At 47.8% G+C, this 15789-nt stretch overlaps 1 protein-coding gene across 1 annotated transcript in view; it reads right to left on the bottom strand.

Annotated features, from left to right (window-relative positions):
• Positions 1–8177: 8177 nt before the first annotated feature.
• PADI3 (peptidyl arginine deiminase 3) overlaps positions 8178–15789 on the bottom strand; it is a 46777-nt gene continuing 39165 nt past the window's right edge. Inside the window, exons 11-15 of the mRNA XM_007935851.1 lie at positions 14585–14729; positions 14364–14466; positions 12091–12170; positions 11069–11194; positions 8178–8411 (exon numbers count right to left, since the gene is read on the bottom strand). Coding sequence (XP_007934042.1) covers positions 8178–8411; positions 11069–11194; positions 12091–12170; positions 14364–14466; positions 14585–14729 — 688 coding nt within the window. The remainder of the gene's footprint in view (positions 8412–11068; positions 11195–12090; positions 12171–14363; positions 14467–14584; positions 14730–15789) is intronic.

Here is a 15789-nt window from a genome sequence, read left to right as displayed (position 1 = left end):
AGATGGGTTGACACAGTGGCTGCAACATTGGGCTCAAACATGGCAACAATTGTGAAGATGGGGTGGACTGGATAGTGTTTCATTCTGTTGTATGCAGCGTCCCTGTAAGCTGGAACCCACTCAATGGCACCTAACAATAATCACTTGGAAGCAGATCCCCAGGTCTTTCTCCCAGGATGCTCTTGGGTGGGTTCGGACTACCAAACTTTTGGTTAGTAATTGAATATGTAACAATTTGTGTCCCCCAGGGACTCCACCAACTGTCTAGTCCTCCAAAATTCCTTTCTGTCTACCCTCACCTGGAGCCTCTGCTTCCTTAACCCTGGCATCCCTTCCCTAGGGGCTGTCCAGGAAGCTGCAAGAGGTCACAGGGTTGGACAACCTCCCACTTAAGCCCTGCAGTTACTTATTCCTAATTCTGAATAACAGCATGAGTCAGGCAGCCCATTGAGTCCCAGAGTTGTAAATCCCCATAAGAAGGACAAGCCCTTGCTTCATGTCTGGGCCTGGAGCCTCCTCCCAGGGTCAGCCCATGAGGCTGAGAGCAGCAGGTGTGATCTGAGAGTTGCCAGGATGGTTCTTCCTTCCCTTGCCTCCCCTCCTCTCCTCTTCTCTTCCCTCTCCTTACCTTCCCTTCTCCCCAGTCCAGCCTCTGGATCTCAAAAGGTCTTCTGTCCCCTGTCAGAATGCAGGAATTTGGGAAATACCTTCACAGCAGTTGCTTAAGGAGGAGTTGGGGGACATCACATCACATATCAAAAGCCATCGTCTATTGAGCACTTACCATGTGCCAGGCCTCTTGCTACTAAACACTTCAAGTGTGTTACTCCATTCCATTGCCATACAAGCTCTATGAGGCAGGCATGATTATGCTCATTTTACAGAGGAGGAAACTAAAGTTCAGAGAAGTTAAGTGCACAACTGGGAAGTACCAGTGCAGCATCTAGTGGTTCAACTCCAAGGCAGGTGCCTTTCTATTGTGATATGCTGCCCTTCCCAAGCACTGCAGGATGTGAGCCTGGGAATGCTCTGCCCTCTCCAGCCTACCCCGAGTCAGACCCTGGGGAGGGGAGAGGAGAGGGGCAGCACACTCTTAGATGGGTGACATTGAGCTATGGAAAAACGACCCATCCACTCTGCCCCACCATGCTTTGGTCTTCTTGTAGTCCTGCTACACTGCAGGGGCTCCCACTTCTGGGCCTTTGCACAAGTGGCTCCTGCTGCCTGGGAGCCTGTCTCCCTGCTTGCCCATAGCTGGCTCAGTATTGTCCTTCAGTCACAGCTCAAATGTTGCTTCCTCCCAGAGGTGAAGATCATCATCCAGCCAAAGTAGGCGCTTACTCCTCTACTCCCTGGCCCCCACTTTCTCCATGTCGTGGCACTTTTCATAAGTTTTTTAAAGTATTATTTTATTGTGATTTTGATGAAGATTTACACAGCAATTTAAGTTCCCATTCAACAATTTCTACACAAGTTGTTCAGTGACATTGGTTACATTCTTCATGATGAGTGAACAGTCTCCTTATTTCTGTTGATTGCTTTGTTTCTGTTAATCTAGTCTCCCTGTCTCCTTACATTCTCATCTTTGTTTTGAAGTAATTGTTGACCATTTGGTCTCACACAGGTGATTTTTTTTTTTTTTAAAGGGGCACAGTACTGACAGGTGATATTAGTTACTTTCTGAGTCAATTTGTTATTTAGCTACAAGGTGACCTCTGGGTTTAGTTTCAGTTCAAGGTTTGAAGAGTATCTCAAGGCAGTAACCTCAGGAGTCCTCCAGTCTCAACCAGTTCAGTAGGTCTCCTTTGGTTTTTTAGGAATTTGAGGTTCTGTTTCACATGTTTCTCCCATTCTATTGGGGTCCATCTATCTTGGTCCTGATTAGAACGGTTGGTAGTAGTAGCTGGATAGCATCTAGTTCTGGTTTCAGGATAGATGAGGTCATGGTCACCTTTCATAATATTGAATTATTTTTATCTATGTGTCTTCACTTGCTGCCTCCCTTGATGTAAAATCTCTGAGTTAGGGATCTGTCTGCCAAACAGTAGATTCCATTGAATGAATGTTCTTCGAGTAAATGAATGAATAATAAGTAGAGGGTGTGGAGTAAGGTGTTGCTAGGGTATAAATAACTGGTCCAGTCTAGTTGCCTTCAGGCTCCCTCAGGTCCCCTATCCTGACCTCCCCAAGGGCTCCAGGCAGAGAGCTGGAGGGGGGTGGGTTGGTTAGATACTTTCCCTTATTTTCAGACCTAGTCAAGCCTCACTTCAGTAGTGATAGGAACCACAGGGTGGGGGCAGGGTCCCCCATCAAGAACCCAGGCCTCATCATCGTCTCCCTGGGGGTTTTCAGGGCTAAGAACTGGACACTAGAAGGGACCAGGCAGTGGAAGCAATGGATGAGGGAGGCAACAGGTCCAGTGGGTGCATTCTTGTTCCAGGACTGGTGTGGGCAGCCTCAGTGTTTTTAGGATCCAGGATCCACCCAGGCTTCCCCACAGCCATAGGTCTAATCCCAAGGTCTAAGCCATAGGTCTAAGCCCAAGGGTCTGAACTGAACATCAGATCTGGAATGAGGATCCAATGATGGTGTCTTCAATGATGGTCTCTTCTCCTGATGACTTAGGGAAACTCATCAAGAGGCCATAATTTATTTCAGAAGGGACATGTGTGGTCCAGCCATCAAGGTCAGAAATGCTAGCCAGGCTTGACTGGTGGTGGTCAGCAGCATAATGCCCCCCAAAGATGTCCATGGAACCTATGAATATGTTACATAATGGCAAAAGGAAATTAAGGTTGTACATGGATTTAATTGCTAATCAGCTGACCTCCAGGTGGGAGATTCCACTGGATTGTACAGGTGGGCCCAATGTCATCTCAAGGGTTCCTTAAAGTGAATGAGGAAGGCAGAAGAATCATATTTGAAAATGCTTCATGTGTAGTTGAAGATGGAGGTAGGGATCCTATACCAAAGAATGAAGGTCTCTAAAAGGATTAAAAGACAAGGGAATGGGTTCTCCCCTAGAGCATCCAGAGGGACACAGACCTGCTGACATCTTGACTTTAGCCCATGGAGACCCATGTCAGACTGAAGTCCAGAACTGTAAGACAAATTTGTGTTATTTAAAGCCTCTCAGTTAGTGGTAGTTTGTTACAGCAGCAACTGGAAGTTCTTACACTGCCTCTATCTTTTGCTATGTGGACAGGTGAATGTTATTTTCATAAGATGAGAACTTATTTTGTTTCCCCTCTGCACAAGAGCGTTTTTGCCATGCTGAACTGAAAGTAGACCAGAAAGATGTCTACCTGTGTTTTATTGACTATGTAAAAGTATTTGATTTTGTGGATCATAACAAATTATGGAGGAGCTCTGGTAGCATAATGCCTAAGGCACTTGACTGCTACCCAGAAGGCTGGCAGTTCAAACCCTCCAGCCACTCCTCGGAAGGAAGATGGGGCAATCTCATAAAGAACCTGTACATAGACCAAGAAGCAGTCATTCAAATAGAACAAGGGGATACTGTATGGTTTAAATCAGGAAAAGTGTGTGTCGGGATTGTATCCTTCACCATACTTATTCAATCTGTATGCTGAGCAAATAATCTGAGAAGAAGGACTACATGCAGAAGAATGTAGCATAGGATTAGAAGAAGACTCATTAACAACCTGAGATATGCACATGACACAAGCTTCCTTGCTGAAAGTGAAGAAAACTTTTAAGTACTTACTGATGAAGATTAAAGACTACAGTCTGCAGTATGGATTATACCTCAACATAAAGAAAATGAAAATCCTCACAAATGGACCAATAAGCAGCATCACAACAAATGGAGAAAAGATTGACGTTGTCAAGGATTTCACCTTACTTGGATCCACAATCAACGCCCATGGAAGCAGCCATCAAGAAATCAGACATAGTGTTGCACTGAGCAAATCTGCTGCAAAAGACCTCTGTAACGTGTTAAGCCACTTAGTCACTTTGAAGACTAAGGAACGCCTAACCCAAGCCATGGTATTTTCAATTGACTCAAAAGCATGTGAAAGCTGGACAATGAATAAGGAAGACTAAAGAAGAGTTGATCATTTGAATTATGGTGTTGGTGAAGAATATTGAATATACCATGGACTACCAGAAGAATGAACAAATCTGTCTTGGAAGAAGTATAACCAGAATGCTCCTTGGAAGCAGGAATGGCCAGATTTCTCACCTACTGGGGTCATGTTGCAGAAGGACCAATCCTGGGAGAATTATATCATGCTTGGTAAAGTAGAGGGCCAGCGATAAAGGGGAAGATCCTCAAGGAAATGGATTGGCACCATGGCTACAATGATGGGCTCAAGTACAGCAAGGATTGTGAGGTTGGTGCATGACCAGGCAGTGTTTCATTGTGTTGCACATAGAGTCACCATGAGTCAGAGTCAACTTGATAACACCTAACAACAACTGTATGAGAGAAGTCCCTGGATAGTGCAAATGGTCAACATGTTTGGCTGCTAACCAAAAGGTTAGTGGTTCAAGTTCACCCAGAAATGCCTCAGAAAAAAGGCCTGGCCATCTACTTCCAGAAAATCAGCTACTGAAAACCTTATGGAGCACAGTTCTAGGGGTTGTCATGAGTGAGAATCAACTTGATGGTAATTGATTTTTGTCTCCAGGGGAAGAGGTTGCTGGGCTGTCTAGTGTCCCATCTCAACTTGGAGCACAGGAGGCAAACCTGAAAGGCAAGAAGTGCCCAAGCCTTCTTGTCTGAAGGCTGACTCCACCCAGAGCCTGTAGCCAGTCTGAGGCATCTAAGGGCGACGGAGGTTGGAAACTCATCTCAGTTTCCCAGTTTTGCACACTTGCCTTCTTGAGAGCCACATTTCCACCTCAAACTCTAAGACATGTATTTTCTCAGGATCCTCATTTGTCTTCACTTCCCTTGGGGGGAGGGCTGATTTTGTCAAAATCTAGGCATGAACCTTGAAAACACCATACTGAGGAAAATAAGAAGAGAACAAATATTGTATGATCACACTTAAATGAAACATCTAGAATAGACAAATACATAGAGAGCAGAGTTTATTAGTAGTTACTAGGGGCATAGTGACCCCCTTTGGGTTTACGAGGCAGTAAATCCTTACGGAGGTAGTTTGCCCAGTCTTGCTTCCATGGAGTGGCTGATGGGTTTGAACCACCAACCTTCTGGTTAGCAGTCGAATGCCTTAGGTACTATGCTACCAGAGCTCCTTGTGAGTACACAGAGGCAGAAGGAGCCCCGGTAGAACAGTGGTTAAAGCATTCAGTTGCTAACTAGAAGGTCAGTGGTTCGAATCCACCAGAGGCTCTGTAGGAAAAAAGACCTGTCAATCTGCTTCTGTAAAGATTACAGCTTAGGAAAACCTATGGGGCAGTTCTACTCTGTCATAGAAGGTCATTATGAGTTGGAATGGACTCATTGGCACACTATACAACAACCAGAGGCATGAGGGAAGGAAAAGGAAAGACGGAGTCATTTCTTAGAGGTTGCTGAGCTTCTGTTAAGAGTGATGGAGAAATTTGGAAATGACTGTAGTGATAGTAATGTATATATTTCAAAATACCAAACTCGTAGCCATTGAATTAATTCTGACTCGTGGAGACCCCATGTGTGTCAGAGTGGAATGACCCCATAGTATTTTGTTTTCTTGGCTGTAATCTTTACAGAAGAAGATTGACAGGTCTTTGTTTCATGGAACCACTGGGTAGATTCAAACCACCATTTTTTTAAATTTTTTTTTAAATTGTGATTTGAGTGAAAATTTACAGAGAAAATTCACTTTCCATACAGCAAGCAGTTCACATGCACTTTGTCTCATGACATTGACTACAATTTACCACAATGCAACAGCTCCCTTCCCACTTCCTCCCCATAGTTACCTCTTCCCTGTGTCCTTCCCTCCATGTACTCCTGCTCCCTGAGCTGTCTCCCTGTGAATAAACAGCCCTTCTTTCTCCCATGATTGTTCTCTCAAGGAGTGTATCTACCTCAGGTAAATGTTCAACTCATATGCCTGTCTTTTGTTTGGCTGGAAGCCACAGGTGTGGGTTCAATTCCAGACCTGAAGGGCAGCTAGGGGGCATCGTGTCAGGCATTCCACCTCAAACCACCATTTTTTAGGTTAATCGCCAAATGGAAATCGTCTGTGCTACCCAGGGACTAATATTTAATATAGGAGCCCTGATGGCACAGTGGTTAAAGTGGTTGGCTGCTAACTGAAAGGTTGGTGGTTCAAACCCACCAGCTGCTCTGCAGGAGAAAGATGTGGCAATCTGCTTCCAGTTCTACTCTGTCTTACAGGGTCTCTATGAGACCGAATGGACTTAGCGGCAATAAGTTTGTTTGTTTTTTTATTTAATATGTCACAATTAAAAAAAAAAATCAGCTGACAAAAAAAAGAAAGAAAGAAAAATCTGGACATGTTAGAAACATTAGTCAATTCTGGAGAATCCAAGTAAGCCTTGGTGAGGAAGGGGCGTTGGGGAAAGCCATCCCCTGCATCGGCTTGAGTGTGTTTCTGTGTTTGCACCTCTGGATAGAATAAACAGATGGGAGGACACCAGGCTCATGGAGTGATTTTCTGGTGCTCAGTGTGTGTGTGGGGTGGGGGGTGGGGTGGTGAGGCTTTTAGGGGGCACCTGTGGTCTCTCAGTGGGCAGGAAGGAGGATGAGGTTAAGGGCCTACAGCAGGTTTCTACATGTTCCACAGACTCTGGCTTCCCCCATTGCCTAACCCCACGGTACATCATCCTGCCCCCAGCCCTGACCTGGCCCACCCTACTGACTTGCTCCTGGCAGCACGACATTTTGACCCTGGGTTTGCTTTGAGCAGTGCAACTATCCATGGCAGCCCTAACTCACTCTTCCCGTGGCCTAGACAGCACAAAGCCCACAGCCTTATGCAAATTTGGGCTTGTGCAGCTGACCTTTCTGCCTCAAATCCCTGGGAGCAGGCCAGCCAATATTTCAGCTGCAGGAAGCTTCTCTCTTTTGGCTATTTTATTTGAACCCCGATAAGGGCCAAAATTAGACCCAAACTATTTTGTTTCTGCTGATTTATTAGCCAGTGATGGAAACACAGCTGGACCCATACAGAATATACATGCAACTGACACATCTGGAGAAAACCAACCCACTTCCCATTCCTACCCTTGCTGCACTCAGAGAGGTTCACACTACCAGAGCTATGAGCTAACTCAATGGATGTGGCTTCCTCTCCTTTGGCATTGCAGGGTAAGGAAATGTTGACCAGAAGTCAACAGAAGGTCTAGACCAACTCAGCCAGGGGTCCCCCTCCTGCAGAGAGAGAGGTCCCAGGGCCAGTGAAACTTCTTTCTCTAGAAGGTGGGATCCCCAAGATCATCCCTATACATCATGAAGGACATTTCAACCCTTGCACCCACAGTCTTCCCAATCTCCAAGAATTCCCTGTATATTTTCATCTTCAATAAATTCCAGGTGGCTTCTGGACAAAGCCAGATTTCTGAATGCCAGATGATGGGGCATCTATCATTCCTTCGACTCACATGTGAGAAGCATCTACTATGTAGAAGCTGGGGGCTAGGCAGGGTATGGACTTCAACTTCTGGCCAGGAGCTTGAGAGTTGAAAGGATGGTCCCACCCTGATCAATATGGGCCCCCAGCTCCTTCCCTGGGGTTGAGGCTTTGGAAAGAATCTCTCCTGTCCTGTGTAGAACGATATGGCTTTAGAGCTCTTCCCCAGTAGAGCAGGAAGCATTCAGATCAAAGCAGAATTTTGGGTTCTTCCTCCATTAGGATGCACAGGCCAAGATGGCAGATGAGATACATGAGTGCTTCTGGACACCAAAGTGAATTTGCCCCCAAATGAAGAATTTGGAGATGGAGAAAGGGATGTTTGGGGGAATCCCCATGGGCCAAGTTGATACACATGAGAAACCACAAGAAATGAGGTCCTTCTTGGGTGGCCAAGATAATGCAAGTCTGAAAACCAAATGAGCTGTAGGTAAGGTGTGGAAAGTTCTAGGGAAAAGGCTGCTGAGGGGGATGGGTCACCCTTGGCATTCCATCTGGAACCTTGGGGGTCTCTTGACACTGTTGTTCAGAGGCCTGTCTCAGTCTCCATTTCCTGGACCAATGCCCCATCCCAAGGGGAAAGGATGCTGGGAAGGGCTAGACTCAGAGCACCATGTTCCACCACTTGAAAGGGAAGGGCTGCCGGCGCACGTTGGTGCCACAGTGCACCTCCCCATGCAGCATGTGGTACGGAGTGAAGTCATCAATGAAGGTGCAGTGCAGGCCCAGTGGCTCCAGCAGGGACCTCACCTTCTGCTCCAGGCAGCAGCAGCCATTGATGATGGGTCCGAAGGGCTTGGGTATGCCCAGGTATTTCCCTAGCACCAGCATGTTCACCTGCAGTCCAAAGGGGAGGCAATGCTTTATCATCAAGCTCCCACATCCAACATCTCCATTCTACATGGCAGGACCTGAAGCTCTGGACCTACCTTTGGGCAGCCTTGCAAGTAGCTCATCTCCCTTTCATGTGGAATGGGAAAGGAATTTGGTCCAGCAAAATCTCATATGCTACTGTGAATGCCTTTGGGAGCATCTACTGACCTCAACTTGTTTCTCTGATAACTGCTGTCCTTGTTGGTGGGTTGTGGCAGCTCTCATGTTTGTGCTACAGAAGGCAACGCCTAGGCTATAGCTGATTGGACCAGGATATACAACTAACCCACACTTGACCTTTCAGATTCTCTCTCCCGGGTAATTGGAGGTGGCACTGTCATGGAATCTAGTCAGTCTCTGCTTGGGTCTCTATATATAATGGGTGATCATATTCATATTCTTCTCCAGGGACAGAGAAGCAAAGGAATCCAAGCTGGAGAGGGAGAGAGAAAAACAGGCATCCCTACCCTCATGTTTCACAGCATCTTTATATTATGTCTCCCTCTCTCACTAAGCAAGCTTGAGTAGCCAGCCCTATGTTCCTTGAAAACACAAGAGCCTAGACCAATGCACAACTTCTAGGAATACAGAAATAATTGCAAATAAGGAAATGACAATAAGCAATATCATGATAGGCAATAAGCAGCATCATGATAAATGGAGAAAAGATTGAAGAAGTCAAAGACTTCATATTACTTGGCTCTACAATCAGCACCAATGGAAGCAGCAGTCAGGACATCAGATGACTTATTGCATTGGGCAAATCTGCTGCAAAAGACCTCTTTCAGGTGCTGAAGAGCAAAGATGTCTCCTTGAAGACTAAGGTGTGCCTGACACAAGCCATGGTATCTTCAGTCCCCTCATATGCATGTGAGAGCTGGACAATGGATAAGGAAGACCAAAGAAGAGTTGATGCTTTTGAGTTGTGGTGTTGGCAAAGAATACTGAACAGACCATGGACTGCTAAAAGAACTAATAAATCTGTCCTGGAAGAAGTACAGCAGGAATGTTCCTTGAAAGTGAGAATGGCCAGACTTTGTCTCAGCTACACTGGTCATGTTGGAAGAAGAGACCATTCCCTGGAGAAGGATACCATGCTTGGTAAAGTGGGGAGTCAATGAAAAAGGGGAAGGCCCTCAACAAGATGGATTGACACAGTGGCTACAATGATGGACTCAGGTATAGCAAGGATCATGGGGCTGGGACAGGACCGGGCAGTGTTTCGTTCTGCTGTACATAGGGTTGTTATGAGTTGAAGACGACTCTATGGCACCTAACAACAACAAGGAAGTGACAAGAGGCTTTATCGCAACTGATGAAATCAAGGGAAGCCAAAAGTTAGCCAAAAAGGGGAAGAAAAAAGGGGGAATGAAGCAATGAGGGTGTGGACAGGCTCCCCACAAGGCTCTGAGGATAGGCAAGTTGTGCTCCTTGGAGGATGGGGGTGGGGAGAGGAGCCTGGTGATTTAGAGTAGTCTGACTCCAAGTATGGTCTTCAGATGAGCATCAATGTCACTTGGGTGCTTGTTAGAAAGGCAGCAGCTTCTCAGGCCCTTGCCCAGACCTGCAATCCAGACCTGGGATGGGGCTTCAGCAGCACACGTGTTTCAGATGTCTGCTCAAGTTTTAGAAGCACCAGAAGCAAGGTTCATTTAATCAAAGGACACTTCTTCCATGAAGCCTTCTCAGATCACCATCACCTCTTAGGCTAGAAGTGCTTTGTCCTGGCTTTGAAGTTTCCTATCACTTTACCAGATTACCCAATAAACAAGGTAAGCATGTGCTTACTTGTGCTTACTTACTAATTTGTAGGGAACAATTTCACATTTTCCACCACATCAAAGATTCTGCTTCTAGGCACATCTGGCATTTGTTTCTCTCCCAATCCCATGGCACCTTTCTACAGAATCAAAGCCTCTTTGAAAATTTACAGTCCATGAGAGAGATGGAGTACCCAGTAAGCAAAGTAAGCACAGGCTTACTTGTGCTTTCTAATCTGTAGTAAACAGTTTAACAAGTTTTTTACCACACCAAAGATGTGATGAAATCCTTGTGAATTTTGTAAGTACAAGAAAACCCGTGTTTACCTTGCTTCTTGGGCAATCCGCCCCTGCTTTATCATACTAAACAAATCATTGGGACAGGCCCTCATGGAGGCGAGCAGAGTCCCCCTTACTAGATTAGACTGGAAGCCTCTGAGAGCAGGGGCAAGTCTTAATCATCTCTGCCCCTCCACAGGGCACCTCAGTAAGTGTGGAACAGATGAGTAGCCATGATCCGGCAGGAGGGGAGCTGGATGGGCATTGGAGCACCCAGCTCGGGGCATGTGCTTTACACAATGACCTCATGCAATCTTCCCTTCACTTCACAGATACCACGTGGGTCCCTGGGAGGAGAGAAGAGCCCTTGCCTGATGGCCCTTAATGAAGGTCATGGCCAATGAGCATCCTGCAGTGACCATATCAGGACTCTCGGATTCTCCCTGCCACCCCACCTGCTGCCACAATCCCAGACATGCCTGAGATCAAACATCTTGCCCCTCTGGGGGTGGAGGTTTGAAGCCTGACATTAAGTCGCAGATGGTGGTGTACCAGTGGGCTCCTCCCCCACCCTTGCCTCACCAAGTCAGGGAAGAAGGCCACTGCCTTTCTCCTCTCCGTCTTGAAGAGCTGGGGGATGTCGATGATGTCGCAGTCGGCCAGACCCAGCTCCCGCTTCAGCACCTCACGGTTCCAGTCGATGCAGCTCTAGGTGGGGAGGTGGGGGGGAGGCAAGGTTGGAGGACACCCTGCCAGTGTATGTTGAGGGGACATTAGGGCTCAAGTCTGGTAGAGGAGAGGGGAATGTCCAAGTGCCCATGGATCAACTGTCCAAGCAAACTGTATCTGTGCCTTTCATTAAAACCTATCTGTCCTGCCTCCCATCCCATCAGTCCTATCCCTCCATTTGGCTCCATCCTTGACTCTCTACCCTCCTCTAGATCCCTCACTCCTTAGGGTCTCACTCAGTTGGATGGCTTAAAATATCTTCTATGCACTGACCACTCACAAATTTCTATCTTTGACCCAACCTCTCTCCCGAGCTCCACACTGGTAAGTATGATGATGACTTAGCATCTCCACTGGGATGTCTAATAGGCACATCAAATGTAATTGTCCAAAGACAAACCCTTAATTAATCTCTTCTCCAGTCATTCAGCTTGAGGTGTCATCTGTTTCCTGCTGGTCCTACTTCCCCTGTCCCCTTCCCCCAGCCAATGATGCATTCTTGACACAGCAAGCAGAAAGAATTTTTCAGTTATTGGTAGAGCAGATCCCTCCTTAAAACCCTCCAATAGCCTGGCATCTCACTCAGAGTCATGGCCAAAGTCTCGACAATGGACCTCAAGTCTTTACGTGTTCTGGCCTCCCCTCACTCTGCTTCAGCCTCCTGGCTGGTCCTCAAACACTCCAGGCCTGTGTGCTCCACTCCAGGCCTCAGAGCCATCGCCTATGCTGCTCCCTCTGCCTGGAATGCTTGTCCGCCTCACATGCACGTGACTCTCCCTGTCTGGGCCTGTACCAGCCTGAGCTTCCATAAGTGTGTGAGCTTCAGACTTCTATCTCCCACCCTGCCACCAACCATGCCCACCCTGAGTTTGTACCTGCACAAACTTGTTGTAGCTGATAAAGCGTTCATTGGAGAGGACCTGGTTTATTGAGATGGGCTGGACCCTCCTATCACCTGTGAAAGGGAGAGAGACATAAAGGAGGGACAGGAGCAAAGGCAACAGTGAGAGCCACGTGCTATGGGAAGCAGGCAGGCCAAGGTCAAATCCATAGCCTGGCTGAATCAGCAGATCTCTGCCTTTTCTGGGTTTTGGGTGGGCACTGCCCAGTGGGCTTAGCTTGGCCACTGTGCAAGTCTGTGTATGTAAGGAGTGGGATGGCCTGGTTGTCACAGTGCAATGAACTGTAGACCTTTATTTGAGTTCATTGGAGGCGGTGCCGCCTTTCATTGGAATTTTACAAGCACCCCAGGGCAGTGAGTGATGATTCCTGGTCCTCTGGCTAGTGGGGGAGCTGTTTTATAAGGCTGTTGCTGCCTGCCCACAGTCCAGCCCTGGCTACCCAGTCTGGGAATCAGACACCGTCGGGCCCTGCCCCTGCCCTCCAGGGGGTGAATGCATGGCAGAGGGGCTCCACTTTCCCTGCCCGCCTGACAGGTGCCGGTGGAGACAGGGCTGGACAAGGATGGGGAGGTTGGAACCAACAGCTCATGATCCTCATGGCTGCCATTTATTAAACACTCACTGTGTGCAGGCCCTGAGCTAAGAACCCCACAGTCAGCATCTCCTTTAACTCTCACTGCAGCCTCACAAGGTACACAGTATTATCCCTGCTCTACAGCTGAGGGAGGAGGCGGTGTTGGTTCAGTGGTAGAACTCTCAGCTTCCATTCAGGAGATCTGGGTTCAATTCCTAGCCAATGTACCTTATGCACAGCCACCACCTGTCAGTGGAGGTTTGCATATTGTTAGGATGCTGAACAGGTTTTAGTGGAGCTTCCAGACTAAGATGGACCAGGAAGAAAGGCCTGGCAATCTACTTTTGAAAATCACCCCCCCCCCAAAAAAAAACCCCTGTAGATCACAATGGTCTCATGGGGATGGCGCAGGACCTGGCAGTGATGTGTTCCGTTTGTTGTGCATAAGGTCGCCATGAACTAGGAGCTGACTCAACAGCAACTAGCAATAACAACAGATGAGGAAATTGAGGCTCAGTGAGATAACATTACTTGCCCAAGGTCACACAGCTAAGAAGTGAGGGGCTTGTGATTCAAACTGAAGTCTTGGGCCCATCAAAGTGCCCCAAGTCAACACCAAGAGAAAGGGGAGAACTCCTCCAATCCACCCAGCAGCAGAAGCTCCACACCCCCTCCACTCTACTTAGAGTTGCAGATGGGAGTGAGTCCCAGCTCCATTGCATTCTTGCTGAGGCCTCTGGGTCAGCAACTTCCCTCTCTGAGCCTCACATTCTTGGGGTGAATGAAGGGGTGTGACTGCAACGGCTCCCCCACAGGCTGTCATGAAGATCACATGGGATAATGTGCAAGAGGCACAGAGCATGAGATCTGGCACATAGTAGGTGCCTAATGAGATGTGTTGGCCCCATGGCTGCATGAGGCCATAGTCACTGCCCTGATGGTGTGTCAGGGTATTGTTACCTCCATGCCGAGGTGTGCTAGGTTCCTGGATCAGGGGTTGGCAAGAGGCTTTATCCTACCATATTGTCCACGGAAGGAACCAGGACTCTGCCAGCCCAGGGCAGGGACGATTGCTGCCACACCCCACCATGTGATGCTCCCCATGCCGAGGCTCCTTCTAGGGGTGGCCAGAGGCAGTGGTTGCTGGGTGGGGTCAAAGAGAGAGAGGCCTGGTGGGGCCTCTGGCTACACAGGCTGAGAGAGAACATCCAAGGGAGGCGGGGAGACGACAGAAAGTGGGATAGTTCATGAGCCTACTTCAAGCCCCCAGTAGACACTCTACTTCTCTATTAGACTTCACTTCCAAATCTCAAAATCCAGATTCTTAATTTCACAGAGCATTAAACTCCCAGCACTGGGCACTTCAGAGCATCTCCCGGTGAGCTGCATAGGTCCTGTTCCAAGGGGCCCATGGAGCTGGCCATGCCCCCATGATGCCCACCACCTACCCCCACCCCCATGCTGCCTGCCTCAGATCTGCAGGCTATGCAGGGGACATGGTGGTTGAGAAAGGGGGCCTGGCTGGAGCAGGGTATGCAGTAGCAGAGTGGAAGAGCCCACATTTGGGATCAGCCTGGCTTTAACATTTGCCATCTCCTTTTCAGTTCACAACTTGTCTTGAGTTAGGTGAGGGGCTGGAAAGCTCTGACGAGGGGTGGGCTCTGTTACCCACCGACAACTCCTTGGAACAGGAGTGCCCGGCCGTGCCCCAACTTCTGCTTTTCCTGCAAGAGTCTGAAACAGGCCGCAGGGCTGGCCAGAAGCATCCGGAAGCCCTGTGTGAAGAGAACAGACCCAGCTCAGTCCCCTGGCTCAGTCCTCTGGGGCTCAGCCCAGCCCTGTCAAACCCAATGCCAGGCTGGGCTGAGCTGGGCAGGTCACCCACATCCTTACCTTCCCATCGGGGGCAGGGACGAAGCTCAGAAACTCATCTACATGGCCCACTGCCAACCAGTCCACAAAGAGCTCCACGGGTGGCTGCACCTTCTGGGCGTGGAGGAAGTCCCGGACAACCTGGGTGACCCTGCGGCCCCTTGACCTGGGGACCATGGGGTTTGAAAAAGTCATGTAACTAAAAAAAAAAAAAAATCTGTGCAGAAACTGAATGAAGAGGGTTCCAGATGTTTGCAATATCTGATATTTTACATGCAAAAACTTTCAAACTATATGAATGAAATTACATAGATAAATGTCACAGCCTTGAAAATCCTATGGAGCGTAGTTCTAGTCTGCACACATTGGGTGCCATGAGTCAGAAATGGCACCAAACAACAACATATACATGTATTTATAAAATTCCACCCAGATGAATTCTCAGGGAGGGGGACACATGTCAGAGCGGTGACCCACTGAGTCCCACCAGATAGTGAGTCCTCAGAACTGTCCTCACCTTTTCCGGGAGACTGATCTCACTCCCACATTCAATTCCCTGGGGCTGGGCAGTTCTTCCTTGAGTTTAGTTTACATCCCTCTGTTGCAGCCTCACCTCTTTGGACATCAATGGTAAGAGAAGTATACAAGATCACCCCAGAGGGGCCTGGCAGCCCCGGCAATTTATGTCCGTGAATTTAAAGTCCCTTCCTCGTTTACCTCCTGGAAAAGTATCTAATGACATGGCCTACATTTCCTTTATCTACGAGATCATGTATTTGCTATCAGTTAATCCAAAGCCTGAGTCTTGATTCATCCATTATTTGATCCTAAGTCTGTTCTAACTGCTTGGTTGAATTTGACTGCTTCCATTTCTTGATCTCTTCCACAGAAGTTACATTACAATATAATTCTCTTTCTTTTCCATAAGTGCCTCTGTGTCACAAGTTGAATAACATAATTCATAACTCTCTCTCTCATTGTGTTACTGCCATTGTATTTTTTATACCTTATATCTCCCTTCTCCTGCTTTTAGGAAATGATCTGATATTTTGTTGTTGTTGTTGTTATGTGCCATCGAGTCAGCCCTGACTCATAGCAACCCCTCCTTGTGTTTCCGAGGCAGTATCACTACGGCAGTAGGATTGCCCAACCTTCCTTCCGAGGAGTGGCTGGTGGGTTTGAACTGCCAACCTTCTGGTTAGCAGTCAAGTGCCTTAGCCACTATG

This window comes from Orycteropus afer, unplaced genomic scaffold (assembly GCF_000298275.1).
Source record: "Orycteropus afer afer isolate SDZICR_OR568_19922 unplaced genomic scaffold, OryAfe1.0 scaffold00031, whole genome shotgun sequence".
Lineage (NCBI taxonomy): Eukaryota > Metazoa > Chordata > Mammalia > Tubulidentata > Orycteropodidae > Orycteropus > Orycteropus afer.
Note: the sequence above shows the minus strand (reverse complement) of the source record. Positions and strands in the feature narration are given on the sequence as shown.